Raw genomic sequence first — 18890 nt, forward strand, 5'->3', positions numbered from 1 at the left:
AAAAAATAAAATCAGAACTTAACAATGAATGTTTTATGTCAAATTTTCCACACTAAACCATGAGTTAGTTATGCAGATACCATAATAGTCTCTGTCTTGTATCATATCCACCCCTTCTCCCTGTTTAAAGCAATATTTTATGACTTGATGATCTTTTTGATGCCAACTCTATTAGTAGCCCCTTTCAACATGCAAATTGTTTTATTGTTTACTTGAATGATTCACAATTAGTATTGACATTAAGTTGATCAGACAAATTTCCAGCAGAAACAAGTTCATATATATGTGTGTGTGTGTGTTTATATACATATATGTGTGTGTGTTTATATACATATATATATATGTGTGTGTGTGTGTGTCTGTATATATATATGTGTGTGTGTTTATATACATATATATATGTGTGTATATATATATATATGTGTGTGTGTGTGTATATGTATATATATATATCAGAGGCGTGTGGTGATCTTTTTGGGCGGGGAAGCAATGACCAAAATTTTCTGTCACATAGATATTTGAATCAAATTGACATGTTCATATTACACAACTATTTTTAAAATAAGAAAATCACATTTTATATTAAGGGTGTTCTGTAATTTGAAAAAGTATAAAATATTAGTTGAATAAATGCAGAAAACTATAATCATGTTATCTTTTCACCATTTTTCTGAGGGAGGCAGAATGTCAACTTGCTTCCCTTCTTATGTGTTACATAGCAATGTAAGATTATAAATATCATGAGTATTGCGAATTGACAGAAACTTTAGGCATATAAGTATTTATTAACATCTAAAACTGTTCATTATCAGCTCTTACTAGAAAAAAAAATGTCTTTGTGGCATTTTTATTGGGGGGGGGGGGGGAGAGGTTAAAATATTAGACTGAAAAGGATGCAAGGGCACATGTTGCTTCCCTTGCACAGATTTTTTTGTGTCATCTTCCATTGCTTGTTTCATGCTAATTCCGATAATAAAAGTCTGAAGACTATGATGTCATGTAGTTTATATTAATTTTACAGAACATTAGAAGAACGATCTTATGAAAAATAAGTAATATAGTTTCAATTTTGTTTCAGTAATTTTTAAAAGAAGCATTATATATATTATAGCGCTGCACACCTATGATATATATACACACATACATATATATATATATATATATATATATACTGTTTGTACTATATAGTCTGCTGGATATTGTATGAACTCTGTAATTTCCTATAGTGGGTCATGTGTACCATGTCATTTAGTCAGTGTGGTATGTAGTATACATTATAGTGTGCTGCATAGAATACATTTTCTGTGCACTATATTACTAAATAGGCACAGGTGTGGTTGTATGGCAAGAAGCTTGCTTCCTGGGTCAGTCCCACTGTAGGACACCTTGGGCAAGTGTCTTCTACTATAGCCTCAGGCTGACCAAAGCCTTGTGAGTGGATTTGGTAGATGGAAACTGAAAGAAGCCTATTGTGTCTACGTATAGAATATGTATATGTATATATTTATGCATGTGTCTGTGTTTGTTCCCCACCACCACCATCACTTGAGAACTAATGTTGGGGTGTTTATGTCCCTGTAACTTAGCAATTTGGCAAGAGACCGATAGAATAAGTACTAGGCTTACAAAGAATAAATCCTGGAGTTGATCTCTTCAACTGAAACCTTTCAAGGCAGTGCTCCAGCATGGCCACAGCCAAATGACTGAGACAAGTAAAAGAATGAGTTACAGTGAACTGGTTGAGGGAATAGACTTGAGTTCCAGTATATATGTTAATCGAATCTGAGTAGTACGCTTTATTCTAGGTATCTCATTTAATTGTAAGAAATAGGTAGAAGCTCTTGTTATTTATGTTTTACTAACGCGAAAGTAACTAATAAGTTAGTGTGGAGAGGGATTAGCGTAATTAGGAAATTAGATATCCAAATTAAGTATATGATTTATAAAAGTAGTTATTGCAGGCACAGATGTGGCTGTGTGGTAAGATGGTTGCTTCCCAACTACATGGTTTCAAGTTCAATCACACAGCGTGGCACCTTGGGCAAGTGTTTTCTATTGCACCAGGCTGGTCAAAGTTTTGTGAGTGGATTTGGTAAACGGATACTGAAATAAACTTATGTATATTTATTTATTATCGTTTCACATACATAGTGTTTCGTTTGTATGGCCATTAGCTGTGGGATAGCATCCTGGGAAATGTCCCTTTATGATGCTGGGTGTTTTAAAAAAAAAAAACCCACTGAATATCTCACTCTAAGCAAGACAACCTTGGATGAACGCGGAGGGTAGATATTGATATTGCATTGTCTTTCATCTCTTTAGCACTATAAAAACTCAACTCATCTTGGAATAAACTGAATTGCTGGTATGCGGCACAAAATGCAAGTTATGTAAAATCTATTTGCTGATTATGGCACAGCACAAGTGAATCAAAATTAAAATTTTGAATTAAAAGCAACTCTAATAATAAATTCAACTAACGATGAAAGCAAACAAAGTTTGTTTTAGAACCGTTGAGATGTATTGAAAGGTAGAGAAATAATTTTTTTTTTTTTTTTGTCAGTAACGTATTTTTCTGCAATGTATGGATAATTTATCCTGATCACGCTATTTTTTAGCATTATCACGCGTTTGAGAATAAAAAAAAGATTATAACTAATAATGTATACAGTGGCTGTGTGGTAAGTAGCTTGCTTACCAACCACATGGTTCCGGGTTCAGTCCCACTGCGTGGCACCTTGAGCAAGTGTCTTCTACTATAGCCTCGGGCCGACCAAAGCCTTGTGAGTGGATTTGGTAGATGGAAACTGAAAGAAGCCCGTCGTATATATATGTGTATATATATATATATATATATATATATATATATATATATATATATATATGTGTATGTGTCTGTGTTTGTCCCCCCAACATTGTTTGACAACCGATGCTGGTGTGTTTACGTCCCCATAACTTAGCTGTTCGGCAAAAGAGACCGATAGAATAAATACTAGGCTTACAAAGAATAAGTCCTGGGGTCAATTTGCTCGACTAAAGGTGGTGCTCCAGCATGGCCGCAGTCAAATGACTGAAACAAGTAAAAGAGTAAAGTGTCACTTACATGATGTGTGTTTTGTTTATATGCCCATTAGCTGCTGGATAGTGCCTTGAGATTTACGCGATTTGCATAGTGTCTCAAACCAGCAATTTCATTTGTTCCAAGGTAAGTCGAGTGTACAGTGCTGAAGAACTGAAAGACAGCAAAATATTGATGTCTTCTGTTCTTGCTCATCCAGGTGAGTTGTCTTGCCTGATCTGAGATATTCAGTATTTTGTTAACACTCGGTGTCAAGAAGGGACGTTTTGCAGGATGCTACCTTGCAGCTAATGTGTGTATAACCAAAATGCATACACAGTGTATGTGACATCAATAATATTTATATTATTAGCGCTGCTTTTAATGCAAAATTTAATGTGTGTGTGTGTGTGTTACTGTCTCTTAGCCATGGCATCATGTGATAGTTGTACTCAACTGTCAATATTACACAAGTGGTGTCCTTCGTTTTCAGTCTTCTGTGAAACATGTCTGGTCATGGAGAAGTATTACCTTAATTCTAAACAGTTAAGGGTTGGCAACAGAAAGGGCATCTGATTTGAAAATCCACCTCAATAAATTCCATCCAGCCAATGTGAGCTTGGAAAAGTAGACGTTAAAATGATGATGATGCTTATGGATTACTTTGCATCAGCTACAAAATGGAATTGATGCCAGACACGGCTGTATGGTAAGAAGCTCGCTTCTCAACCACATAGTTTCAGATCTAGTCTTATGTGTAGGACCTTGGGCAAGTGTCTTCTAATATAGCCTCAAGGAGCCAACTTTGTGAGTGGGTTTGTTAGATTGAAACTGAAAGAAGTTTGTTTTATATATGTATATATATATATATATATATATCATCATTTAATGTCCGTTGTCCATGCTGGCATGGATTGGACAGTTTGACCAGGGCTGGTAAGCTAAGGTTTGCACCAAACTCCTGTCTGATTTGGCATGGTTTCTATGGCTGGATGCCCTTCATAATGCCAACCACTCCAAGAGTGTAATGGGTGCTTTTACCTGCCACTGGCACAGGTACCAGTTGTATGACACCGGTATCTGCCATGACTACAAGTTCACTTGGTTTGATGGTTCTTCTACTCAAGTACGGTACGGCATATTGCCAAAGGTCTCAGTCATTTGTCATTGCCTCCACAAGGCCCAACTCTTGAAAGGTGTATTTTATGTGCCTGTTATGTGACACCAGCATCAACACATGTATGGGTGTGTGTCTGTTTGTGCCCCACCACTCTTTGATAGCTGCTGCTGGTATGTCTGTGTCTCTATAACATAGCAGTTTGGCAAAAAAGACCAATAAAATCAGTACCATGCTTTAAAAAAATATATATACTGTAGTCAATTCATTCTACTAAAAAGGTGGTGCCCCAGCATGGCTGCACTCTGATAACTGAAACAAGTAAACGATAAAAGAAAGATTCATTTTGGTGTAGAGAGAGACAAGTTGGTTAGGTTACTCTGCTAAAAGTGAAATTGTTTGATTTGTAACTATTGGTTTGGACTAAATCATGTACCCGTTTATAAAAGAAGAGGCAGATAGTAGGGGTAGATCTAAAAAAAAAACTTCTTTGAAATGATAGTTGAGTAGATATGCATCATTCTATATAGCAATACCCTTTATTGAATGCATTTGCTACTTGATGGGAGCTGACCCGACAGAAGATATTCAAGGCATGACAATCCCATCTTTTATTGATATCTATGACTACATTATCTAATATGTTTCTTTAAAAATGATAGGTTATGATTTGTGGTGAATTTTAACTACTATTTGTAGCAAGTGAAGTGACAGTGTAGAGATTTCGCCACTGGATCTAGCTCGATATATCTTTAGCACAAGGTCATAGACTATACTTAATCTTTGAGTTTTAATCCTTTCATTTTTCTGCTCATGCTTAACAGCCATACAAAATACTTTGTTTTATTCATCATATAGTGAAGGGACATGGCCTAGTGGTTTGGGTGTTTCACTTATGATCATAAGGTTGTAGGTTCAATTCTTGGACCAGGCAGTGTATTCTGCCTTTGAGCAATCATTTCATTCCACATTATTCCTGTCTGTTCAGCTGTACATGAATACTTGTCAGGTGCTGGTGCAGCTCTCTACTACCATATATCACATCTTAGATACACGATGGAGTCTAAGATAATAAGTGAAAGCATAATACTTATTACAAAGCTAGACTCGGTCATGAGTGATGGATGGCTCTACAGCCAGCTTATTTTGGAAACATTGAACTAATTTTTGTGCTGTCCACTAGTTTCCTTGGACAATATACTACAGTGTATAGACGCAGGCATGGCTGTATGGTGAAGAAGTTTACTTCCCAAGCGCATGTTTTGGGGTTCAGCCCTAATGCAAGGCCCCCAGGGTAAATGTCTTCAGCAGTCTCAGGCTATCCAAGGCCTTGTGAATGGATTTGGTAGATGAGAAACTGAAAAATACCAATCATGTGTATTTGTGTTGCCTTGCTTTGACCTAGTGTGATTGTTATTCATTTCTGATATTCTTTGAAAACATGTTTGACCAGGGGGAAATATTACCTTTCTTGCAAACAAACAGTTAAGTGTTGGTAACAGGAAAATCTGCCTAAATTACACTTCGTTTGACCCATGGAAGCATGGAAAAATGGACATTAAAATGATGGTGATTGATGATTATTTCTGCAGATGTTTTATTTTTATTGTTTATCCTCAAAATTTAAATATCATTTTCCAATTTTTTTACAGCTTCCAGATACGATAACAGTTATTCCAAGGGAAAAGCCTGTAAGTAAACTGAATACATTTCAACTCCTTCCTGCTACTACTTTTGTCATAGAACAGCTATTAACTTAGATATTTCCATTTGCTGATTCATTGTTTATTTGGTTTAATACATCAGAAGCAATGCCTTACAGATTGTATATTAATTAAAATTATCAAGTAGGCACAGGTGTAGCTGTGTGGGAAGAAGCTTGGTTTCCAACCACATGGTTCTGGGTTCAGCCTCACTTTGAGGCACCTTGGGCAAGTGTCTTCTACCATAGCCGTGGGCTGACAAATCCTTGTGAGTGGATTTGGGAGACAGAAACTGAAAGAAACCCATATCTGTATATATATATATATATATATATATATATATATATATATATTAATGTGTGTGTGTGTTTGTATGTGTTTGTCCTGCACCACTGCTTGACAACTGGTGCTGGTGTGTTTATGTCCCTGTAACCTAGTGGTTTGGCAAAAGAGATCCAATAGGATAAGCACTAGACTTAAAAAAAAGTCCTGGGCTCGATTTGTTTGACTAAAACCCTTCAAGACACAGCCACAGTCAAATGACTGAAACAAGTAAAAGATGAAAGATTAAAACAAATTATTCTAATCAAATTTATGTAAAGTTGTCTGTGGGTGCAGGCGTGGCTATGTGGGTAAGAAGCTTGCTTCCCATCATACGGTCTTAGGTTCAGTATCAATGTATGGCACCATAAATGTCTTCTGTTATAGCCTGAAGCTGTTCAAGGCTCTATGAGTTGATTTGGTAGATGGAAAGTAAAAGATCATCTTATGTGTGTGTGTGTGTGTGTAACGTATTTAGTTACCTTCCTTTAGTGATGTAAATAACAGATTTTGAAAACTATTTACACAGATGTATGCAGATGCACATATGATGGACACAATTTCCATTTTGCTAAATGTCAATCATAAGGCATTTGTCAACCCCATCATGCCTTATAGAAGGAAAATAGTATTAGTTGATAGCTAACGTTTTAGTAAACTGGTATATATGTATTAAAGCGCCTCATTGAAGCACAACTTTTTATAAACTTGATGTGTTTGAGTGAATTGCTAGTTAGAATTAAATTTTACACATTTGTTGTAGTGTAAGAAAATCAAATAAAATATATATGGAATGTCAGACACATAATTGGATGGTTGAGTAAGGGAAAATGTAATTAATTAATAAAATAAAACATTAAAGACTAAAATATATTTAGGAATTCAATATAAAGTCACTTTTTATGTTTTATGAACTACAGACTTTGTTGGAAATATAAGAGAGGGTTTCAACATCCACTCAGTGGTTTATTGCATTATTTTTTATATGTCTCTGTTGAAGATACAAGCTAAATCCTGGATGTATGGTAATATAAAGTCAATCTGTGGAAAAATGTGCACACATTAAGCATTTGGTTGAGAATAATATAGGGATTGGCTTTAACTATACCTTTTTCATCAAATCAAAAAGCAAAGAATAATGTAGAGACCGGATTCTAACTATAGGCCATTCTGGCAGAGTTGATTATCTCTATTGTAGCTTCCCCTGTTTCAAATCAAGCGAAATGGAGTGTCAGTCAGTCTGGTTGTTTTACATTTTGATATTCAATCCTTTAAAAAAATTTACTATGTAATATTATATCTAAATATTTCTGATTATGATAGTTAAGCTAATTTTTCTTGATTTGATACATAATCTACTGAATTTTCATTTATTTTAACAGGCACCAAAACCCAAACCCCTAACAAAATGGGAACAGTTTGCTAAAGTGAAAGGAATTACAAAGAAGAAAAAGAGTCGAATGGTGTGGGATGATGTAGCAAAGGTTTGTTCTTGAACTTATTCACTATTTCAGTTTCAATTAGTATATTTTAGTTAATTCTAACATATGTAATACCAGTTGTTTGGTAACTAAATTAGTTGTTCTATGATTTCATATTGCTGCTTCATACTTATTAAGATGGTATAGATTTTGAAGTAAACGAGTAAAGCTGTCTTATATCAGCATCATCATCATCGTTTAATGTCCGCTTTCCATGCTAGCATGGGTTGGACGATTTGACTGAGGACTGGCGAACCAGATGGCTGCACCAGGCTCCAATCTGATCTGGCAGAGTTTCTACAGCTGGATGCCCTTCCTAACGCCAACCACTCCGAGAGTGTAGTGGGTGCTTTTACGTGCCACTGACACGAGGGCCAGTCACGCGGTAATAGCAACGGCAATGTTTTCCATAGTCTCTCTCATAGAATTAATTGATTTATAAATTTAAATATTTCTGTGGACTTACTGTTTTAAAGCCAGTATTGATCAAGAAATTAACTGTTTAAACATACACATTTGGGATTTATATAGTATTATACATGATCTTAAATACATTACTCTTTTATCTCTCTATGCAAGAGACAAACTGTAAACCTGTGTAAGGAATGAGAGGTTGCAAGGCTGTGTGTGAGGCAAGGTTATTGAATGTGGAAAATTTGTAAAGCTGGAAAGAAACCAGTCAAATATAATGAGAGGGAAACATTGCATGAAAGATCTGAGAAAAGTGACTTGTATTGAAGGTGTCACTTTATGTACATAGGGGTGGGGGATTGTGAAGTGAAAACCTTCTTCGGTCATGAATGACCATGGGATTGCACCTCGAAAGTTAACCTTCTGAGGCACAAGTCCAGGCAAGGTTGTTTATGGAAGGCCAGCAGTCGCCCATGCATACCAGCCTCCCCTCTCCATGCCACTGATGTTATCCAAAGGAAAGGCAACGGCCGATACAGCTTGGCACCTGTGACATTGCAACTCATTTCTACAGCTGAGTGAACTGGAGCAATGTGAAATAGTGTCTTACTCAAGAATATAACACAGAGCCCAGTCTGGGAATCGAACTCACTACCTTATGATTGTGAGCCCGATGCTCTAACCACTGAGTCCTGTGCCTTCACAGTGGAGGACTGTATCAGTATGGATAATCTTATTGCTAAATGAAAATGTATCCTGAGTGGAGAAAGTAATTGAGAACAGAAGTTGACAAAGAAAAACCTAAGAAGAAATGGTGAGGTTCAGTTCAGTTTCAAGATGTTTGACATCATTACATTTTTTATACCAACCTGACTAATACCACTCTTGGTTCTAGGATACACACTTTCTTTTCAAGTAATAAATTAAAACCTTTCAGCAAATTTCCATATTAATTCATATTCTAAATGTGCTGGTCCATGTTTAAAACACTCATGCCAGTCCACATAAAAAGCATTTGTACCGGTGCCACATAAAAAGCATCCAACACACGCTGTAAAGTGAGTAGCGTTAGGAAAAGCATCCAGCTATAGAAACCAAGACAAATTAGGCTGGAATCTGGTACAGCTCCCCAGCTTGCTAGCTCTGGTTAAACTGTCCAGGCCATGCCAGCATGGAAAATGGAAATTAAATGATGATGCTGATACCTACAAAATTATTTTACAAGTTTCTTCATTCTTTTCAAAATAAATTTAAACAAAGGTAGTATGCTTCAACAGAAATATTCTATCTAAAAGGTTGACATGCTGTACTACAGACAAATGCAACTCCTATCAACATAGAAAAATGGGTATGAAATCAATATCTGTAATCATTACCCATCACTTTTGATAGTATACTGCAGTAAAAATATTTTTGATAAAATTTCCTTTTTACTTTATCTGTATCTTCCAGGATTGGCGTCCTCGTTGGGGTTATAAAAGAGCTAATGATGATACAAAAGACTGGTGTATTGAAGTTCCTACTAATGCTGGTGAGTCTCAAGTAAATATTTCTGGTCCATTTCTTTACTGTGGTTGTAAAGAATTTATTCAAGTACAAAATTCTCTATGTCATCATTAATGACCACTTCTGTTCATAGTCAGGTGACCACTTTATTATTAACCAGTTGTTAATTCTATTCAATAAAATGGCTAATTAACAGCCCAGTGTTTATTAGCACATTTTCAGACAAAGAACAGGTGGAATAGTTCATCATTTTTGATTATCTTAAGTTGTTAATAAGTGATGTTTATTAGATTTTGTTAACTGGAAGTGAAAATTATAGGAAGTGAGTGTTGAATCAAGAAGACCTTAGATGAGGTTGGCTGAAACAGCTTTAATTGGAGAATTAAAAATAGCTTTCAAAATATAATTTTATTACTAATTGATATATCTTTACCAAACTTGTAAAAGAGATTTACTGCCTCATTAGTGTACATTTAAATTTCTACTGTTAATTAACCCTTTGACATTTAAACTGGCCATATCTGGCCCAAATGTTCCATTTGTTTTGTATTCAAAACGGCTAGATTTAGGTTGCATGCATACCCTGCAATGTCGTTCTAAAAATAATCATTCACATCATCAAAATCTTAAAGCTATGAAATAATACATGATTAATTCAAACAATATAACAGAGAAATCGGAATACTAAAGGGTTAAAAGACTTGCTGAACTTACTGCTTCTTCCTGAGATTCTTGTCTTAACAATTTAGTGTTCAGATCACTCTGTCAAATGTAATTTCTTTTTATTCAAATTGTTTTGAATTAATCATGCATTATCTTATAGCTTTGAGGTTTCGGTGATGTGATTATTTATTTTTAGAATGTTAGTGTAGAGGTGTGAGAGGTTAGATATGGCCAGTTTGGAGTTGGATTTGGCTGGTTTAAATACTAAAGGGTTAAATTAATCCAGCTTGTGAAATAAAGGAGCTGTTGTAAAAGAATTAACTCACTCGTTTTATCCTTCATTTTAGTTGTTTGAAATTTATTTCTATTTTGGTATTTTTAGATCCCAATGAAGATCAGTTTGCAAAGAGAAAAGCTGCCAAAAAGGAACGTGTTGCTAAGAACGAGCTGAAAAGATTGCGGAACATTGCAAGAGCCCAAAAACTAAAAGGTATTTTGAGAATTTACTGTTTTAATAACAAATTGATGATATTGGTAAATTGTTTATGAGATGAACATGATATAGGCTAAATCCTCAGTGTTATAATTAAAGAGTGTTAATGATTCAGTGAAATCAATAAGAGAGTCTATGTGATTGCTTGATGTACTTAGCAGCTACATCTCCCTCAAATCACGTGCCAGTGTCTTAAGTAAGGTAAGTAAATTATATAGTCCTAGATAGCGCTAAAATGAGGGATGGTCATGCCTGGAATGATTCTCAATTAGATTACTATGGGATTAACAACACTGCTCTGTCATAGTCTGACACTTATTGGCACCATGAGGTAGAATTATAGTTCATAATTTGTAAAGGAACTTTAAGTAATAGAAAATTTCACTAACTTGCTAGTGATGAGTTCAAATTCTCCCATGTATTTGATGTATTGTTACTGAGGATATCTTGAAGATGAAAAACTCCATCCCATTGATAACTGGTGAATTACAAAGTGTAAAAGGAAAAAAAATTGCTATTGCACTACTGTCATGCAATGTAATTCTTTTGTATTAAGCAAAAGTTTGGATATAAGAATCAGATGTAGGCAAGAAAGTAGACAAAGCTGTGCTGGATGAACATCTAATGTATAAGGATTATGGCAGGTAGAAGGAAGAAGCAGAAGTGATGAAAGTTGATCTGAGGATGCTGGACCTCACTAAAGAGAAGACATAAGAATGCAACAAGTGGTAAGGTATTGGAGAGGATACAACCAACCCATATAAACATGGAAAAATGGATGTAAATATATATGAAACAGGAGTTTTGTATCCTATGTATTGTAATGTGTTTAACTCTTGACTTACTTCCCCTTGTAATCTCATCTGCATGAATGGCAGACTATGCTATCTACTCACTGGTAACTGAAATAGAGTTTTAAGACATTCACAAAGAAACATTTCACCCTCATTCAATTTTATTGAAATTCGTATGAAATTTGTGGCAATAAATATAGTATGAATCCTGTTTAAGGATGGTGTGAAAATAATTTTATCTGCTTGAGATTACAATATATCATCATACAATGTGAAACATTTTTTATTTCACGATTTGTTTTCACTAAGTGAAATAAAAAAAATAGAAGAGAACGATATTGAATCATCTGAATACATACAACAAACAGAAAAAACAAAATTTTATTGATGAGAAACATTAACAAGTTTTTTTACTGTACATACCTAGAAAATTTATCATGGCAAGATTGAATACAACCAAGTTCTGCACAAATTTTGTAGGTACTTTCTTTTTTCTTCATATCACTAGGCTGGCTGTGTGTTTCCACTATTTTCCCCTATTTTTAGTTTAGATGTGAAATTTACATCAAGCTGATAACTTTGTTTCATTTGAAACTGTTGTTGACTTTGTTTTTATCATGTCACAGATTGTGATAGTGAAAGATCCTCACTCTCAAATATTTATACAGTAACAATATAAACATTAAACGAAATAAGTGCCAATAACATTGTTTCATTAACTTTTTACACTCTAATTCGATGACTTTCTTACATAAGCCCTTTGCTGCCTATAGAGCATAAACCATTGATGACTTTGCTCATCTGTCCTTGACGCTAGGTTGTCTTTCTTCTCCCAGGTCTTGTTGGTTTTGAATTGTCTTTGATGCTTGTGTAACTTCTGTGCAAAACCTGTGTAAGGAATGAGAGGTCCCATTTTTACTTCTGAGAAGAGGTGGTCTGTGTCCTCTTTTGTCCTGTCCAGTTTGGGACCTCTACCAGGAACTTACACTTTACTGGCATTCTCAGGGTCATTGAGGCACACAAACTAACAAAATGGAAGGCTGAACCTTCTGGTGAATAATTTTGAAAGCTAGTTAGTAAAATCTACCTTTTAAATTTGTTATAAATTTTGGGCAAATAACATCAAGCTACCCCAATTTGGCTGCCATCTAGGCTGAAGCTGATAATAGAAAAGCTGCTTTATGTTTGATGACATTTTACTCTTCTTTCTCCAAATTGTGATTTTGTTTTGTTTGTTTGTTTTCTTCTACTTGTCTACAATTTTAGTTGTTCCATTATTTCAGGCCATCAAAATCAAATCCTGTGCTAATTTTCCCAGTTACATTTTCAATATTAGTGGAAGGACACTTCAAATTTCTGTCATTGTTAATCCAGCCTTTCTTTAAATATAAATGTCGAAATAAATTCATTACTGAACCAAGTAAACTTATCAAAATAATTAACTTTGTGATAGATTGTAGAAGCCTTAAAAAGGGAAATAGATCAGAAATAAAGCTTATCATCATTCTAAAAAGAAAGTACTTTCAGTATTGAGGATCTGAACTTTCCAAAAAGTTCTTTAAAGCTTGCATGAATGTGTATTGGGATTTTTTTAGTGACAAATATGTTGACACATAATTAAATATATTTGAAATTTAGCAACAATTCAAAATCTTTTTGAGACATCTTTTATCTTTTTTTTTTCTGTATGATTTATAAATTCTTTTCTTTTAATCATTGTTCTTTTTGCTTCTTCAGTTTCTGAACTCCATACACCTACCCAAGTTGAGAAAAAACAGGATGTGAATCGCAAACTTGCACTTGCTAAGTATTCAACTGCTTCTGTAGGAAAATTTACTGAGACTTTACCAAAAGAAAAACCTGCTAAAAATGTTGGAAGGAAAAGAAAGGTTTATATTTAGATATCTCTCTCTCTCTCATCCTTTTGTTTACTTGTTAGACACTGCCCTTCACTGTTTGATGGCTGATAAAATAAGTCCTGCACAAAGTTTGCCTGTTTAATGAAAAGAAGCCATGTATTTTGTAACTCTGCCTTGCTATGTCTCCTAAACAAAAATGATCATTGATATATTCTTTCATTCACTATACAGTGATTCATTAAAAGAAAATTTACTTGATAGTTCCTCTGTTTTAAAGTTCAAGAATTATGTAGGTATTTTGGAAGAAAGAAAATTTAAAGTAAAGAAAGCTGCATTGTAATCTTAGTGGTGCAGAGAAAGATGATTCAATATATGGAGACACGGATTGGGTAATATTGGTTATAGATATATCAAACAGTTGATGAATTTGTATCAAGTTGTTGGATCAGGTAATGAAAGTCACGGAGAGGGTCATAGCCCAACTAATTAGGGACAGAGTTGGTTTAGATGAGATACAGTTTGGATTTGTGCCAAGGAAAAGCATCACTGATGCTATATTTCTGTTAAGACAGCTGCAGGAGAAATACCTAGCCAAAGACAAACCACTGTACCTGACTTTTGTTGACATGGAGAAAGCCTTTGACAGTCTCCCCCAATCCCTTATCTGGTGGTCAATGCAGAAACTAGGGATAGACAAGTGGTTAGTGAGAGCTGTACAAGCCATGTACAGGGATGCTGTCAGTAAGGTGAGGGTTGGCAACGAATATAGTGAAGAATTCCGGGTAGGGGTCCACGAAGGATCAGTCCTCAGCCTCCTCTTATTCATCATAGTCCTCCAGGCAATAACAGAGGAATTCAAGACAGGATGCCCCTGGTAGCTTCTCTATGCTGATAACCTTTCTCTAATAGCCAAGTCACTATGAGAACTAGAGAAGTTTCAGGTGTGGAAGCAAGGTCTAGAATCGAAGGGCCTTAGAGTCAATCTAGCAAAAACCAGTCTTAGTAAGTAGGAAGGCAGACAAACCACAAATCTCTTCAGGTAGATGACCCTGCTCGATCTGTAGAAATGCGTAGGTAGAAACTCCATAAGATGTGTGGCAAATGCTCAGGAGCAATAAGCACTGAAAATGTGCAGAAAACAGCTTCTGTTACATGCCAGGGAGAAAAACTAGAAATAGTTGATAGCTTCCATTACCTAGGTGGCCAAGTCAGTAGTGGAGGTGGATGCTCTGAGAGTGTAGCTGCTAGAATAAGAATAGCCTGGGCAAAGTTCAGAGAGCTCCTACCTCTGCTGGTGAGAAAGGGCCTCTCGCTTAGAGTAAAAGGTAGACTGTATGATGCATGTGTGAACAGCCATGCTATATGACAGTGAAACATGGGCTGTGACTGCTGAGCACATGCGTATACATTATAAAAATACTGTAGAACAACTTAGTGTAGGTTTGTCATAATCTGTTGCTATGGTAATTTTACATGCTTCACCATCTCTCAATTGGTGTGGCTACATTTTGAGGTGAAATAACACACTTTGTGCTTATCTATATTTATGAAAATGGAAGTAAAAGAGCAACATAATTTTGTGAAACTAAATTCCATTTATCGTTCCTTTTAGTCCTCTATTTAAATTTTTTTTCATTGTTTTACATCTCATCTTCCAGTTCTTTACATCCAGAATTCAAATTCTGCCTCGGTTGACTTCACCTTTCATCTTTCTAGGGTTGATAAAATAAATGTCAGTTGAGTACTGAAGTTGATGTAATCAACTAACACTTCTCCCCCCAAATTTCAGGCCTTGGAACTATAGGAGCAATAATTATTATATATCTCTATTTAATCCATGTATTTTTTTTGGTAAGTCAATGAAAACAACTTATTTAAATGTCCAGATTGATCTTTAGCTTTATTAATTGTCTTATTTTTAGTTTGCACCCAATCATGGGGATATCAAAGAAGAAGCATCACATCAGTTGGGTCTTTTAAAGAAAATCGCAAATAAAAAACCAATTATTGATGTTACAAAAGCTACCAATAAACAGTTACATGAAGATGAAGTTGCTAGGTAAGTTCTGCCTGTTTTTATCACTAAATTTTTAACTATGACAGTTTCTCTGTTGTTCTGTTGAATGTGTAATATTAGTTAGTATACACAAACAACAGAGTACAAATAAGCTGAGAGAAAAACTGGATATAAGGGGATTTGAATGTATTACGCAAGAGAAAACGGTGCTGGTACATGCATGAGATATATATGGTGATTGACAACTATTTAAAGAAGATATAAGTGCTTGAAATAAATGGAAGCAGTGGGAGGAGACCTACGAAAACATGGTAGGAAATGATGAAGATTAATCTCAAAATTTGGAGCTCCTTGAAGGAGATGACAATGGACCACAATGATTGGTGGTCTGTGGGACTAGAGAAAATTGTCACATAACAAGCATCGTAAGATGATTGTCAAAATGGTGACAGTGATGAAGACTGGGGTATATATATCTACATTTGTGTTTTCCACTTATTTTGTACTTGTTAAGTTGACATTTGCTGTCGCCACCTACCTAATTGATGACTGCTCTCTTTCCTATTCACTCTACCATACTGTCTTTGTAACGAGCAGTAACATTGGATCTCAATATTCAACCCCCACCTCATCATTCATATCTTTTCATCTCTCTCTTCCATCACAAAACCTGTTTAGAGAAGTATTGCATGGTATCTATTAGTGTCAGATACACCCCTCTATCATTATACTGTACATCTAGCTGTTACTCTTTCTTTCCCAAATCACTTTATTAACGTGCATCACTCTGTAATGCTGTCTTGCACAAAAGCAAAAATGATTTCCACATGTGACTCATACACAGTTTGTAATGGTTGGCTGTAATGATCCTAATGCCAGTAAGATGCTGTATGTATTGTTAACAGTGCTGATTTAAAACCACTGGTTAATTTGTTTGTTTCAGACATAGATCATTGAAACACATTTACTACAATATCAGTGATTCTGGGATTTTGCTAGACTTCATTGGCAGTGATTGGGATTCTTTCAGCTGAATGTTAATGTTTTTATGTATTTAAACGCAACTGCAATAAAGTTGCTAAATTAAAAAAATAAAGTGATTTTTTCTGTACAAGTCAAAGGCCAAAACCAAAATGATAAAAAAAAAAACATACAAGTATTATACAGTAATAATGATTTGCCTCTTGTAGGACCAGATTATTTCTGTTTTAGTTCTCTAAATGTCTTTTATTTTTTTTGAATAGGATGATGGGGCAAGTGCTGGTTTTTCAAATTTCTTTATTGTCAGATATATTTATCTGTGCCAAAGCCAGTAATATCTACTGCTCACATGTTTCTAAGAAAAACAAACTGGAAATTGGATAATAATTAAATAATTTTAATTGAGTAATTAAGAAAAGATGCAAGCTTAATGTTTTAGTCTATGGGTATGAAGAGGACCTTCTAGAAAGGTTATGAAAATATCTCTGGCTATAACAATAATGTTGCAGAGGTCAGAGTGTCTTCTTGCAACTGAACTACAAATCTTCTCTTTTCACTAAATTTGGGGATTATTATCAATTTCCTGTTAAAGTATTCTTATTCTTTAGAATGAATAAGATCAACACTTTGGCATTTAAACTGGCCTTATCTGGCCAACTATTCCACCTGTTTTATGTTCATACAAGCCAGATCCAGCCTCTCACACCTACCCTACTATGTCGTGAATAAATAAGCACTATATTTGACAGAGTTAATCTGAGTGCTTAAGGATTAAGATTAAAGAAACAGTAGTGTACAAAAATTATATTTAGATCTTTCTCCTGCTGAATATTTTTACCAATTTTTATTTCATGTTTAGAAATTGAGTTCAAAATTTCTTAAAATTATTTTTATTTTTCAGATCCAAAGTAAACAAAATAAATCCCAAAAAGAAATTTAAAGAAGGATCAAAGAAGGCCAAAAAAGTGGAAAAACATTTCAGTAAAAAAGCATTAAAAGGTAGAACATTAGGGAAGAAAAGAAGACGTTGAAATTGTTAATAAATATCCTACATTATAAACTTGAGTTTTCTTACACCATTGTCTTTGTATGGAGGTCTGAGTTTTCCCTAACTTTTATTATTGTGTAACAGGATTAGTATGTTTTTATTTTTGTCAATATTGATTTCAAATTTTGGCACAAGGCCAGCAATTTCAGTGCAGTGGGTAAGTTGATTACATCGACCCCAGTATTCATATGGTACTTATTTTATTGACTTTGAAAGGATTAAAGGTAGAGCTCAACCTTTGATGGAATTTGAACTCAGAATGTAAAGACAGACGAAATGTTGCTAAGCATTTTGCCTGGCATATTAATGATTCTGTCTGATTGCCATCTTTATTAAAATAAAGCTTAGAAATTCTAAAAAAAGAAATTAGTCCAGTACATTATCATCATTATTGTTTTAATATCCACCTTTCCATGCTTGCATGGGTCAACTGGAAGTTGTTGAGACAGTTTCTCCAACCAGTTACCTTTCCTATTGCCAACATTCACCTGTTTCGAAGCAAGGTAATATTTCCCCATGACCAGAAGGTTGGAAACAAAGGACCCTGCTTGCATGATGGTGACACTTGTTTATTACTGGCTCACTACAATAGAATTGAGATCCTAAAACCAAAGTGTCACATAAAAAGCATTGGTGTGGGTGTTGGTCCCATGTAAAAAGCACTGGTACTGGTGCCATATAAAAAGCATCTGGTACACTCCAAAGTGGTTGACATTAGGAATGACATCCAGCTGTAAAAACCAAGCCAAAACAGACTATGGAAGTTGGTGTGGCCCTGGCCTTACCAGTTCCTGTCAAGCCTTCCAACCCATGCCAGCATGGAAAATAGACATTAAATGTTGGTGAGGATATGCCATGACCAGGCAATGAGACAGTAACACGTACATACTACTGTACAGTATTGTTGCATGTTCTTTAGCAGTGACTTGGAGTATGGTACATGCTAAGTGGATGATCTTCATAACATGACAGGTTGATAGTAAATTGGAGATGAGAAACAAATTCCATGTTGTCCCAAGTAAAAGTGAAGTAACTGCAAAATAAATAAAAAACATGTTATTTCAGTTATTAGACTGCTGGCATGCATGGGTACTGCCCTGAAGAATTTTTAGCTAAATGTGTCAACCCCAGTTTTAAAGTACCGATACTTATTCTATTGGTCTCTTTTGCTGAACCTCTAGGTTACAGGGAAGTAAACTCACCAACAACCAGGAAACATACAGCCTCGCCTGCGCCTATGTATCCCTCCCCTTCAAAAAATAAAAATCTGAAAATGATGTGGAAATCAATATGTTCTGTGATTTTAAAAAAAAGTGTATTTTGTATATAAATCATCGTTTGGTATCCACTTTTCCTTTCTTGTATGGACCAGACGGAATTTCTTGAGGCAGATTTTCTACAGCTAGACACCCTTCCTGTCACCAACCCTAATTTCTAA

At 35.1% G+C, this 18890-nt stretch overlaps 1 protein-coding gene across 1 annotated transcript in view; it reads left to right on the forward strand.

Moving 5' to 3' along the window:
- Positions 1-17469, forward strand: part of LOC106880365 (ribosome biogenesis regulatory protein homolog) — a 28260-nt gene extending 10791 nt beyond the window's left edge. Inside the window, exons 4-10 of the mRNA XM_014930252.3 lie at positions 5828-5866; positions 7582-7683; positions 9544-9622; positions 10643-10750; positions 13285-13436; positions 15329-15465; positions 17306-17469. Coding sequence (XP_014785738.1) covers positions 5828-5866; positions 7582-7683; positions 9544-9622; positions 10643-10750; positions 13285-13436; positions 15329-15465; positions 17306-17435 — 747 coding nt within the window. The 3' untranslated portion in view covers positions 17436-17469. The remainder of the gene's footprint in view (positions 1-5827; positions 5867-7581; positions 7684-9543; positions 9623-10642; positions 10751-13284; positions 13437-15328; positions 15466-17305) is intronic.
- The last annotated feature ends 1421 nt before the right edge of the window (positions 17470-18890 follow it).

The sequence above is a fragment of the Octopus bimaculoides genome, chromosome 3 (assembly GCF_046866305.1).
Source record: "Octopus bimaculoides isolate indiv1 chromosome 3, ASM4686630v1, whole genome shotgun sequence".
Lineage (NCBI taxonomy): Eukaryota > Metazoa > Mollusca > Cephalopoda > Octopoda > Octopodidae > Octopus > Octopus bimaculoides.